Source organism: Lissotriton vulgaris, chromosome 6 (genome assembly GCF_964263255.1).
Source record: "Lissotriton vulgaris chromosome 6, aLisVul1.2, whole genome shotgun sequence".
Taxonomy (NCBI): domain Eukaryota; kingdom Metazoa; phylum Chordata; class Amphibia; order Caudata; family Salamandridae; genus Lissotriton; species Lissotriton vulgaris.
The window spans coordinates 485,170,940-485,184,842 of NC_141694.1; the positions used below are offsets into that span (position 1 = coordinate 485,170,940).

General features: G+C 44.9%; 1 protein-coding gene across 2 annotated transcripts in view; it reads left to right on the forward strand.

Annotated features, from left to right (window-relative positions):
- The window catches only part of SMAP1 (small ArfGAP 1), a 1,000,428-nt gene that overhangs the window by 914,853 nt on the left and 71,672 nt on the right, over positions 1-13,903 (forward strand). For both annotated transcript variants that reach the window (XM_086926470.1, XM_086926471.1), the window contains one exon: positions 6,493-6,661. In XM_086926470.1, the coding sequence (XP_086782596.1) occupies positions 6,493-6,661 (169 nt within the window). The remainder of the gene's footprint in view (positions 1-6,492; positions 6,662-13,903) is intronic.

Sequence of the window (13,903 nt, forward strand, 5' to 3'; positions counted from 1 at the left end):
ATGGGGCTTTGTTAGATCTACGCTGACGCCGGCGCACAGTCTGATTAACATGAGCAAGGAGGCTAACCACTCTGCCGGTTGTACTTCTGTCCCGGCTGGCGCAGTAATGGAATAAATCCCCTGAGTAAAATCAAATGAATAGGGACTTATGGAATCATACGGTCCAATGTCACTGTGTACAAAAGGAAAATAAATGTGTGATATTGGAATAGAACCTGGTGTATACATCAGACACCCTCAGAACAAAGTTCCAATAATAAAACCAGAAAGTGCTACTACACCAGGGCCACTGGGTGGAAGAGTCCCTGATGACATAAGCGTCAGACGATATGATTAAGGCAGGATTGGCGAGGTGAGGCTTGGCCCCTATGACGTACACAAATTACATTAAATAAATGGACACAAATAAAAGGGGCGTTTGGGGGTGTCTAAGGTATCTTGAATTATAAGCCCACTGTTGTTGTATAGAGGCTCAGAGCAGCATTCGGTGGGTGCTGAAAAGAATCCATCTCAGTGACTGATAATATAAGCAGCAGGGCATGGCGAACGAGTAGCGTAAAGTTACCTTAGAGTGGTATAACAAAGACTTGTGACACTCAAACGAAAAAAAACTAGCCGAGTTGGGCTCCGTCCAGGGTATGTTATTCTGCAGGAATAAACAGACAAGGTGCTATCAGGGCAGGTCCGCAGGCCGTTGTTTGTAAATAAAACAAGAGAGGCCCTATAGGCCTTACCTCCTGGAAATTCGTGTGACAGCAGCCGAGTGCACTGCTCAATCTTTTGACCCACGGTGAAAACCGGAAGTGCGGTGACGTCGTGGGTCAAGGGTTATAAAGGGATGGTCAGAACACGGCTCATTACAACCGGAAGTGTTTTCCCCCCCTCCGTCAGCACATCCAAAAACGTGCGTCGAGCCAGTAGAATTCAGTGAAGAACTAGAATGTCAACCTGAGTATGGTTGTGCACAGGCATTTGTAATATATACCTCTGGATGCTCCAGCAGCTCATCTCCCAGTAGCTTTCACAACATGCTTCTAGCCCTAAAATAATGGAATGTGGTAAGGGGGATGGTTGTGGGTCCATCTCTAGCAGGTCAGTCCAGTCTCTCTGCCCTTCCCGTCTTTAAAGAAGTCCCCAATCGTGTTGAGTCCTAAGATGTGTAGGGCTGCTTTCATTTCTGGGTTTGCAAGAGTCGGTAGCCACTCACACCAGGCAAAAGCGGTGATAGGTGAGTATAAGATAGAGAGCGCTTGCCTGTTGAGGAGGTTATGCCAAGCGTGGGTTGTAGGGTTAATCAAATCGAGGATAGCGGTGTTTCTGCTTGGCGGGCAAAACAAGGCAGGCACAAAATGGGGTGGAGCCTATGTAATACTATATGTAGGTGTTGGGGGGGCGTCTGCTGATGAAACCAAAGGTAGGCATGTGAGGTCTGAGCGACTTGGTAGTAAAGATCAAGGTCTGGGGAACCCAACCCCACCCCCTCCCCCCCCCCCTCCTAGAATATGGCAGGACCAGGAGATTCCAGCTCGCTCGAGGTTTTTTGTTGGCCCAGGCCAGCTTAATTTGGAGCGATCTAAGGAGTTTAAAGAATTGTGCTGGCGGGACCATCAGCATATTAAGGAATAGGAACAGATATTGGGGAAGGACTACCATTTTCATTAATGATATTCTACCCAGTAGGGAGAGGGGGAGGCAGATCCATCGCGCAACATCCTCTTCAAGTTTAGTGATGGCGCAGCCATAGTTTTCTCTGAACAAGAGTTCGGAGTCTGTGTGTATTAGAATCCCAAGATAGCGCACCGGGTCTGTAGACCACTGCAGAGGAAAGTGTAGCTCCTCGGGGGATGTCGCCGGGGTGAAAGGAAATATTACTGATTTTGTCTAATTAATCTTAAGACCAGAGAGCTCACCGAATCATACTGTCTCACGCAGGTTAGGGGATATATTGTTAACCGGGTCCCAGACATATAGGAGAGTATTGTTTGCAAATGAGGAGATGACTAGGGTATATCCCTTTGTCGATATGGAATTCCCGCAAAGCACAAGCCATTGGCTCAGCCACCAGAGCATACAGGAGCAGAGATAGAGGGCAGCCCTGCCTGATGCCTCAGGATATCTTCAGGAGGCAGTGACCACGTCACCTACCCGCACCCGGGCAGTGGGACTCGTATATAGCGTCCCAATCAGGTTCAGAAAGACACTCCCCGGCTCCATGCGTTCTAAGGTCAGCATCATAAATCAGGTGCAGTATACTATATTGCTCCAAATACTGTGCACAAATTGTATGTGAGTGTGCATTCCGGTATAAATCCCTCCTGTTCTGTTCCCGCTAGAGTTAGCATTAAGGGGGCAAGTCTATTTGCTAGTACTTTGGCAAATACTTTCGTGTCTATGTTCAATAAAGAGAGTGGGCTGTATGAGGAGCAGCTGTGCGAAGGCTTCCTGGGTTTCAAAATCACGACCAGGAGCGCTTCTCTCATTGTGGGTGGCATAGTGCCTTCTTCAGCCATTTCCTCAAAAAGTGTTCGCAGATGCGGTGCAAGTACTTCTTGGAACTCTTTGTAGAACCCTACCGCAAGCCCATCTTGTCCTGGCGCACTACCAGAGCACATCGTGAACAGGGCCGTCTGTATCTCCGACGGCTCCAGCGGGCGCATCAGGTATTCCCTGTGAGTGTCTAGTAACCAGGGCAATTTCATATACTCCAGGTATTCCAAAATGTCTGATTGTGTAGCATGGGATCTTGACTGGTATAGATCCACATAATAAGATCAAAAGCACTCCGCTACTTCATCCGCGTCGGCGACAGTTACACCGGCATCAGTAGTCAAATCTATGGGGTGGGATGCTGCATGACGTCCCTTAATGAGATTTGCTAGGGCAGTGCCTGGACATGCTCCCTCTCTATACACGCTTGTCACTGTGTATTTACCTAGTAGCTTGACTTCTATATCAGCCCCAGAGTGGTATTCTTCTAGTGTATTCTTTAGTGTAGCAAGTATCATCTGATAATTTCATTGTTTGATTCTATCTTTGTTCTCTTTCCCTGGCATGGGACCTGGTCGCAGCGCGGGGGCGCACGGGTTAGTGCAACCAGGCGCTTTATAAGCTTAAATTGATTGATTGATTGATAGTGTGGGGTCGTTTTTAGCCAGTACCTCCCTTTCCAATCCTGCCAAGGTTTGCTCTAATAGTCAGCCGTCCCCTAATCGATTTCAGTACTCCCGAGTGTTTGGATATTGCGATGCCCCGCACTAGCACCTTAAAGTTCTCCCAAATAGTAGTGAAGTGCGGGACTGAACCCAAATTTGTCGCAAAGAAGGTTTCCATTGCCTCCATCATCTCCGCCTTAAACACCTCATACAACAATCGCCAGGTGAACGGGGGGTCCTTTGACAGGAGTGGTCAATGTTATAAGCACCGGGAAGTGGTCTGAATAGGTACTGGGGAATATCTTACACTCTCTAACAGTACCTCTAAGTGAGCCCATCAGAAACCAATAATCAATTCTGGTATGGAGGTTATGGGGCGCAGATTAGTGCGTGTAGCCTCCTGCCAGCGGGGAGCGGGAGCGCCAGGCATCGAACCTGTTCAACTCCGTAAGGATATCTAAAATTGCCTCCGCTGCCTGAGTGCGGCACCGCAGTGGACCTCCAGAGCGATCAAAATCTGGGTGTACTGTGCAATTAAAATCGCCCCACCCCCTATCTGCGGTATGTCAGGCAATTGTCGAGCTAAGGTCAGGATATCATAGTAAAATTGCGGACAATCATGGTTGGGGCCATACACATGTATTATTACATAGTCCGCGCCTGGCCCCCTACATCTGGACACTACGTATTCACTGTTAGTGTCTGTGTGCAATTCTTCAAGCATGAGTCAGGCTTTGGGATTGATCCAGGTTAACACCCCTCAGGCATGAATAGTGAAGCCAACTGCATGGAATGTGCCCCGAATCCTGCTCCTAATCTGCGGGAGACTTGTCACCGGGAGATGTGTCTCCTGCAGCAGTACTACATCAATATTGTGCCTATTGAGACATGACATGACCTTCCTGGTCTTGCGCTGGTCATTAAGGCCCCTAGCGTTCCAAGTCAGGAACCTCAGTCTAGTCCCCAAGTCCTATAGTAATGCGATAAGCGCCTTGTAGCTAGTACATCTCCGGCAATCATTCAAGGTCATGATCACCTTGTACTGGTGCCTTCGTTTAACCCCTGATGTGTGTCTGTGTCCCATATAAGTGTGTCAAACTAAACCAAATAGACAAAAAGAAAACACAAATACATGTACTCACATCAGTCCCTGCCACCCACACCATGCTGTCCCCAATTTAGCATAGTCGAGATTCCCCTCCCAGTCCCCAGATAGATGTGTCTATCATCCATGCAGTGAGTAACACGCAGGGGCGGATGTTACCTAAGCACTGCCATTAACCGTCAGTGATAAACCACATATTTATCAAAATAACATGTCAATCAACTTTCAAGGAAACATTTAACTAGTTTTCATACTTTGGCATAGCATATCAGAACTACCCACAACCATGAATCCGGGCATTTACCCATAGGGCTGTATCATACTGTGACAATAATTATAACAACCAGCAAGAATATATAACTGTCCCCTCCCAGGAGCATCTGAGGTACTGTCATTTGTGCTGAGTTCTCGTTATTGCTCCCTTCCGCATTCCATCCATCAGCCATCTGGTGTCATTATGGGGGGTCGGCGCGGCAGCGCCCGGAACACAAGGCCCCATCTTGCTCGGAAAGCCGCTGTTCAGGTAGAATGCGCAAAGAAAAAAGGTTGGCGCATTACAATGTCAAAGATCTAGTCATTATCTTCAAGGGGGCTTTCCCTCACCTCAGCCTCCGCTGCAGTGGCACCCGCCAGGCATCTGCGCCACCAAAGTCTGTAGAGCTAGAAGAGTCTATCGAACTGTGCAGTTAGGCTATGGAACCAACTGCCTACCACTGTGCGACTCCAAGCAAACAGACTAATGTTCAGGAAGTTCATAAAAACGTGGGTGTTCCCCAGGGCATAAAACGGCCAGTACAGCAATTTGCATTCCCTCTCTTTTTCTCACTCCGCGTCAAGACGCCTCGGCATTCGAGCGCTCTATTAACTTTAATCCTATCCTATCTTAAGCATTGCTGTCTCTAAAGAATGCAACATTTGGTAAGTTTGATATTATAAGCGCAGCATACACATGCCTGGCATAGAAAACAAGGTACAGTAAAAATATTTTCAGAAAGATAGAAATTTAATTTTGTCCTTAAATATAGGTAAATTGTGGCACATTTCATTTGCTTTATGTTAATTTTACATTTTCGTATTCAGAATAAAAGTACATTATAACATATGAGGCCTAAGCAGGCTTCTAGGACAAATCAACATTCCATATTTTGATCGTGGTAAGCTTCACAAGAATACCAAGAGTAATAGTAACGACTCTTACATTATGTGTTTATGATTATACATCAATCTGAACGCCATCCTGATGTCACACTTACAATTCCATGTTCCTGAATACTAAACCACGCTCACAGATTACATGTAAGACTACCCTGAGGCATCCTAGTGGCTGCTAATCTGATTTTTCCACTATTGATGCCAGCGTGGTGTCTCAGTCACTGCTAGAGTTCCACCTCTCCCCGCACCTGCAGTTTGTTAAGAGTATGACAGGTCAACCAGTGCCAACTTGTGGATATCATACCACCGGTTCTTTATACTGCAGGCCTTTTTCGCCTTCTAGCCCAGCGGCTAGCTATCACTAATACAAAGTTAGCAGATTTACTTACATACTTGCTTGGTCTCATTACATCAATGCATGCGTCCCAATAGACCGATGAATTGGATCAGGTTCTAGTTGCTTAGTTGGTACTGGTGTTGTCATCTGAAGCACCTTATCCCAATAATGTCTGATTATGGCAGATTCCCAAACCACATGATAGAAGTCCACCTCCGCTCTAGCAGCTTGGGCAAGTGTTGTTTGCTCTCCGTTTTAGAGTTTTTCCCTAGGGAAAGGTATGTATGATGTAAGTAATTCAACTTAAAACCGGGGATTCCTCAACACCTATTTTAGAGAATTTTAGTGAGGTTTCCATTTCCTAACAGTGAGGTCCCTAGCCAATTTCTCCTCCAGTTTCATATTCAGCGGAGAGAACCCACTGCGGTGGACAACAAAGCTACTGTAAACGGTGGCACATCTTATAACATAGTTTTATGTAAAATCATGAGATTGGAAGAATGATGTCTGAATTTCATGCACTTTGGCTCTCACTTGACAGTTCTTAGTATGTTTTCGCACTTGCTACTTATATGTCATAATCATTTATTGTTTGTATAGGGTGCATTCCTAGCTGGGAAATTGTTTCACTTGAGAATTTAATCAAATTAGATTTCATTTGTTTTCCACAAACCATGAATACAAGCTTAATGCAACGACGGAATTTGTCAGTGTTTGATTCTGTATTGCGACTCTATTTTTCATAGGGCACATCCACTAATTCAACAACTGCTGCTGTTCCCCCTGCATCTGTGGACCTCGATCTGTTTACGGAGAAAGCTGCAAAATCAGAGGAATCTGCAAAAAAACAACTCTCAAAAGACTCCATCTTATCACTGTATGGCGCAGGGACGATACCACAGCAAAACGCGCCTGGTAATGCATGTTTATTCTCACTTAGCTTCAGAAACATTATGCAGAAATTGAAGGCAGCTTTTCCGTTGCAGTATGTAGAATCTTGCGAGCTACCTGCAGTAGTAGAAACGTGCTTGTCAATTCCAAATAAGCGTTCAAGCGCGATAGACGTGTTTGCTGTTATCCATGTGTTTCCTAACATCACAGAATGATATATTCAGTTATGTCGCAAGTTACTGACGAAATGAGTTTGGGAGGGATCGTTTTGTGGGTGAAGGTAGGCGTTTTTGATTGGAAATCAGTCTTCACGAATAGGCACTGTCAATATGTAAATTATTATTGAAAACGCAATTTTGTGGATAGTTCTTTAAAAAAATACTCTCGCCTAGGTTGTAGAGACATGACTCAGATGTGAAGATTGTAGTGACTCACACCTTCTTCTTGGTAACAAAAATTATATAAGGAAAGCATGCATAGAAAAAAAATGGAACTACCTTTGGGTATGGGAGATTCCCTTTCAGTGGACCACCGTTCCCTTCCAACAAACACCTGTAAACCTTTGGGGGGACCTGTGTCTTTTCCAAGGCCTCAGATATTATTACCCAAAGCTGAAACAAAGCAAAGTAAGATAGCACTAGTGCAGAGGGAAGATGAAGAAAAGCAGAGGGGGCTCCGCGGAACCTAGCCCACGAAGCTGATGCTGTGCCCCGGAGTCATTCTTGACAGGGGGAGCACTTTAGCCCTCGCCTTGAGGGAGAGCAGTAAAGAGAGGTGCAGGTGAAAGTGACATTCATAGCTGGGCTGTATTTGCAGTCACAGGGAAACTAGAGCAAACCCTCTAGGAGCATCAACCCTTTCTGGTAGACTTGAAGCTGGTGTGATCCTTTGTGTGCTTAAAATGTGGTAAAGGAGGACAAGGAGAGCGCAGAGATGCCAGGTAAGTGCAGTGCTGAGTGGGACCAACCAGCAAGCATGGAGGATGTCTGGCTCATGTTTAGTGGATGACACCACTTCGTCTCTGAAGGTGGTCATTCAGTGAGAGGAGGAAGAGTGGAAACAGAGAAAGTACAGGTGAGCTGTCACTCACCAGAAATACCAAGCATAGGCATAGCCAATAGGTCTCAGCTTTGGGACCTTATAAGTGTTTAGCCATGCAACAGTTGATGTTGTTGTACCAACGATATTGTGCTGCATAACTAAATAGTTATAAGGTCCCAAAAGTGACACCTATTGGCTATGCCAATGCTTGTTTAACTTTAGCAGGAACCTCCTTCCTCCTTCCCACCTCCTTGAATTGTTCCTTGCCATACCACCCCTCCCCTGCGGTGTTGCTACTCTGGGGGCCGCCTCTCTCCCTTTGTTGCTTGCCCCGTCCTGTTCCACCAGGCAAAAAGGCAACTAAAACTCACACATACTAATTTCAAGATGCTAGAAAAATGCAGACGGTGTTGCACTCCCTGCTCTACGTGGCTTTCTTTGTGCTGTCTTCGTGCAGGTCGTGCATGGAGAACTTCAGCTTGAACAGAAGGTAATTTAAAGTTTTTTGTATTTTTCTGGTTGAAGGCAGAGAATAATACCATACTAAGGAAACACATCACTGTGCCTCGCAATCAGTGCTAACCGCATCATAGTGATTTATTTTCTATCATTTAGACAAGACCTATATGGCTTTGCCAATGATTGTTTTATATGGTACACCTGGAAGGCTAAACAACCCATCCTGTGATGTCTTGCATTTAATGAGCATGCAGGAACTGTATCAATGTCAAATTGCTCCCTAACAACATATGAGGTAGCACATCTAAGATCCTGGACCGTCATTGGTTAATGTTTTGTGGGGGTATTTTAAGAGTGGTGTAAGATACTTGTCACATCACGTTGCTACCCACCGCAGCTAAGAGGCACTCACAAGGCTGCCTTGGTTTGTGGAGGCTTCTTAAAAACTTCAAATAAATAAATAGTTGTGTAGGTGCACTTCCCTTACAAACACTTGGACTAACACGTCCGCCGATCATTTTTATCACAGAATCCCCGGTCCAAATACATAAATCCTGCTAACATGGAGCTTGACCCTCGTATCACAACAAATTAAAGGCCTAAATTACCGCGCCATCAAGCTTGATAGGTCTCAATTCTAATTATTTTTGGAAATTACAATGGCTTTCCAAAACATATTAAAACAAACTAGAGAAATGTAAAACAATCTAAAAGTTAAAAATTAAACCTATAAAAAAAACAAAAGCAGGGAAAATACAGCGAGTTGCTTATCTCAACTATCCAGTTAAATTAAAAGGATTTACAACAACAGCACTCTTGCATAGGGACCTGGAGTGTTCACTGAACCCTGAGCTAAATCAGATTAAATCAAAGAGCATTATCGGGCATAACTAATCTGGAATAATAACAGCAACTAGTTCAGCAGAGTTCACACACACCAGAAATGAACTGTCATTGTAGGTGTCTCATCTGCCGAACGGCACATGGGACCAGACAACTGTTTTCAACCTATGTCCCATGCCGGCTCTTCCGGACAAACCCGGACTTGTCATCAGTGGCCTACTGTAGACAGGAAGTATTCTCTCTGTGTGCAGAAACCGGCAACTTTCCATGGGAAATGTCTAGGTCCTTCTTACGAGAACGAAGATTGTGTCCATTATTTAAACTGTGAGGTTTATTTATAAATGAAATATCTTGGATGAAATATCTCTGCCTAGCGGGCACTTTGCCACATATTAGCACTTGTCCTTTCTTGATAGACAGCTGCTAGTTTAAAGTTTAGCCAAGCTCTAATACAATGAGAGTTAGGCCACTGAAATCTTCAGGAGTTGTTGGCATGAAGCAAGCTCAAATGCGAGACAGGCAAATGTAAACAAGCGTGCACGGCCACGCTAATTGGAAACAGATGGCCCCTGCATGCCTCACTCGGTCCTGCAAGGTGGATGCCGCCACAAGCACTAGTGTGTGAAAAGTGCAGACTGATTCCAAAAGGTCATCTCCTAGAGCAGCGCATGCGCGCTACGCTAGGCTCGACCTAAAAGGCAGGCCATATAGTACTCAGAAAATCACATGTGGTGTTCTGCATTCTCTCTGTGAACTGGATATCGAAGCATCCGTATGGCCTTTGGGCATCATCAGCAAAGGTGTTTTGTTTGTATTATGACGGAATTTTCCTGTTGAGAGAACTACATTTGGTAAGCGGAAAAGCAGTGCACTGGGCTGGAAGGAATGCAGTAGCTGCAGACATATCTTTTTCACTAAAGCAGACTTTGTCAGTTGCAGGTAGGTTCTTAAAGGCCTCTGTCGGGATTCAAGCCAATTTCCACGGGAACGAAGAGGAATCCCCAACACCTCCAGAAAACAGAAACAAGAATGCGACAGTGAACACACTCCTGACTACTGTTCCCTAAAAGTATGGGGGAATAACCCAAGGAGTGTCCACCACTTTCCCCATACGAGGGGTAGGATACCAGGACAGGTGCAGTTCTGGTCGGTGTGGTCCAGGCTGTAAGAAAACAGGACATGCACTAATACATTTAGACAATTCTTCTAGAGAGAGACAATATTACATTGACATGTGTTCTTAAACCACAAGGTCACTTACCCCAGTGAAGTCCACAGGTTGTCTTAAAGAGTTCTTGCTGAGGAAATATGACTTGTGGGCTGATACCAAGCCTAAGGACAGCAGAGCACTACCGGAAAGTTAAGACCTTGCAGACACAGCGAGTAGTCGGGAACAACACAGCGCCGGTTGAGGGAAGGAGCTGCTCGGAACCAGGAAGTAGGAAGGGGGCGTGGATACCGGAACAGTAAGCCAAGCAATGGCTACGTTCCGTTGCGCCTCTTTACGTGCACAAGGGAGCGTCTGCAATGCTCTGTTTTAGAATGGTAGTCTTGCCGTAGGGAGCGTGTAAAAAGAACATACGGGGAACCTGGGGCTAAGAACACATATCAAGGATTTCTAGTGTGCCCTAGTCTTGGATTCCTCCTAACAGTATCCCTCCCCAAAGGTCTATTCCCTGGACCTGGTTTAGTGGGGTGTAATCTGTGAAATTGTCTGATTAATCTAGCTGCATGGATATTTTCAGCTGGTTCCCAGAATCTGTACTCCGGGGGGTAGCCCACCCAATCTATGAGATATTGGAGTTTACCCCTATGTCTTCGAGAATCTAGGATTTTCTGTACTTCATATTCTTCTTCTCCGTTGATTATCAAAGGCGGGGGTTGGACATCAGGTAAAACTGGGGGTATATACTTCTTGATCAAGGAGCAATGAAATACAGGGTGTATCTTCATTTGGGGGGGTAGCTGTAATTTCAAGGTGACAGGAGTTATTATCTTTTATATAGGAAAGGGATCAATGAATCTGGGTTGAAATTTTCTAGACCCTTCCATTCTAAGGTTTCTGGTGGATAGCCACACTTCTTCTCCTACAGTGTATGTGGGTTCTGTTGTCCTATGTTTATCTGCCTGTCTTTTCATGGCTACTTTTGCTTTTTTTAACTCCTCTTTTGCCACCCCCCATACCTCGTGAATTTGTCCATGATGTTCCTCTAGAGCAGGTATGTCTGTCTCCTCTTTATTTAGTACAATTGGGATCATTCCAGGGTGTTGGGCGTAAAGGAAAAAGAAGGGAGAAACACCAGTAGCTAGTGTCTAGAGTGTCTAGAATTATTGTAAGCAAATTCGGCTAATGGAAGAGCCTGAACCCAAGTGGAGGAGAGGGTAGTCAATAAACAACGGAGGTATTGTTTGAGGGTCTGATTAGTTCTTTCAGACTGTCCATCTGTTTGTGGATGGTAAGCTGTAGAGAGCTTATGATGGATGTCGGGTATGGAGCACAGCCCTTGCCAAAACTTTGAGACAAATTGGGAACCTCTATCTGATATAATGACTGAGGGTAACCAATGATGTTTTACTAAGTGGTTTAGAAAAATGTGAGCCAGTTCTTTTGAGGTGGGTATCTTTCTTAAGGAGACGAAATGGGCCATTTTTGACAGCATGCCCACCACCACATAAATAGTGTTGTACCCTTGACAAGAGGGAAGGTCAGTGATAAAGTCCATACTTATGGTATGCCATGGTGAAGGAGGGATGGCTATGGTTCTCAATAGTCCAGTAGAGGCACAATGCAAGGATTTCTGTCGTGCACACGTGACACAGGCCTCAACAAAGGAGACAATATCTTTAGACATGGTTTCCCACCAAAACCACCGATGGCACAGGTCAAGGGTTTTAACGCTACCAGGATGTCCTGCTAAAGCACTAGCATGACACCACTCCATGATTTTTTGTTGAAGAGCAAGAGTGGGTAAGTATAGTTTGTTATCATGATAATACAACCCTTCTCTGATAACGTTTAGGGGATTTTTTGCCCACTCTTCCTGAGATATGGAACTTAATCGGTTCTTTAATTCTTAAATAAGTTTTGCATCCTTGTCCCCCACTCCCAGAATTTTGTGTTCCGTAATGATAGCGAGGGGGTGCTCTTTCTCTGTGTCAATAGGATATCCTAACCGTGATAATGCATCTGCTTTCCCCTGCTGAAGTCCTGGACGATAGGTGATAATGAAGTTGTATTCACAAAAAAAAATGTAACCACCTCATCTGTCTAGGCGTGAGCGCTCTTGCGGACTTAAAAAACTGTAGGTTCTTGTGGTCTGAATAAATGGTGATCACGTGCGGGGACCCTAATAAGTGATGCCTCCACTCTTGAAGGGCTAGTTTAATGGCTAGCAATTCCCTTTCACCAATGGTGTAATTATGTGCGGCCGGTAACAAGGTCTTCGAAAAATAGGCTATGGGATGCATGTGACCAGATTCTTTATCTCTTTGGGAAAGTATTCCTTCAGCAGCATATTTGGAAGCGTCAGCTTCCACAAATAAGGGCTGTGTATTGTCAGCGTGGTGGAGGATGACAGCAGTGGTGAACTTGTCTTTAAGGGAACAAAAGGCCTGTTCAGCGTCTTTGGACCATACAAAGGGCACTCCTTTCTTTAACAACTTGGTGATGGGAGTGACAGACTCAGAAAAATGGTCTATGAATCGCCGATAAAAATTGGCGAAGCCCAAAGACTGGATTTCTTTGACCGAAGTAGGACTAGACCATTGGAGCAATGCTTTGACATTCTGGGGATCCATTTGAATGCCATTAGGTTTGATGATAAATCCTAAGAAATCTATCTCTTTAGTGTGGAACGTACTTTTATCCAACTTGGCAAGCAATTGGTGTTCTTGTAATTTTTGCAATATCTTCTTGACATGACTAACATGGCCCTGTTCATTTTGGGAAAAGATAAGAATATCGTCAATGTATACAATAACAAAGACTTCAATGTATTCTCCCAAAATGTCGTTAATAAAATATTGAAATGCAGCAGGTGCATTGTACAATCCAAATGGCATGACACAATATTCGTAGAGCCCATACTTGGTTCTAAAGGCGGTCTTCCACTTGTCTCCCTGCTTGATGCCTATGAGATGGTATGCACCCCGAAGATCTATCTTAGTGAATATTTTTGCCCCCTTGATCTGATCAAGAAGAACAGGAATGAGAGGAAGCTGGTATTTATTCTTTATAGTCACCTTATTCTATAGTCCAAGCATGCTCGGAGGCCCCCTTCCCTCTTATCGATAAAAAACAAAGGGGATGACACGGGGGAGGTAGAGTGTCTTATGAATCCTTTTTGAATCATGTCTTCTAAATAGTTTTTTAGATATTCAGTTTCAGAGGGGGTTAGGGCATAGATACGGCTGCAAGGCAGCTGAGCACCGGGTATTAGGTCGATGCGACAATCATAGCTCCTATGGGGTGGCAATTTTGTGGCTTTTGTTTCACTGAAAACCCCCTGAAACTTGGCATACACTTCAGGGACACACGAAGCAGCTGCTGCTGTTTGGACAGCACAATACAAAAGATTGTCATGTTCTCTGGTCTCTTGATAGCAGTGGAGCAGACAATATGGTGATTTCAAGGTTACTGTCCTACGGGTCCAGTCTATTTGCGGGTTATGTACCTGTAACCAGGGGACCCCCAGTATGGCCCCGAAATTGGGGGCATCAATCAAATCAAAGATAATGCTCTTGGAATGCCCATTGCTAAACACAATAATCATAGGGGGAGTTTGATAGGTTATCAGACCAGAAGATAATTCAGACCCATCTACAGCTCGTATAGGTTCAGGTTGTTTTTTATGGACAAAGGGGATGGAGCACAGACCTTGCCAAAACTTTGAGACAAATTGGGAACCTCTTCTTGTTGCCAGC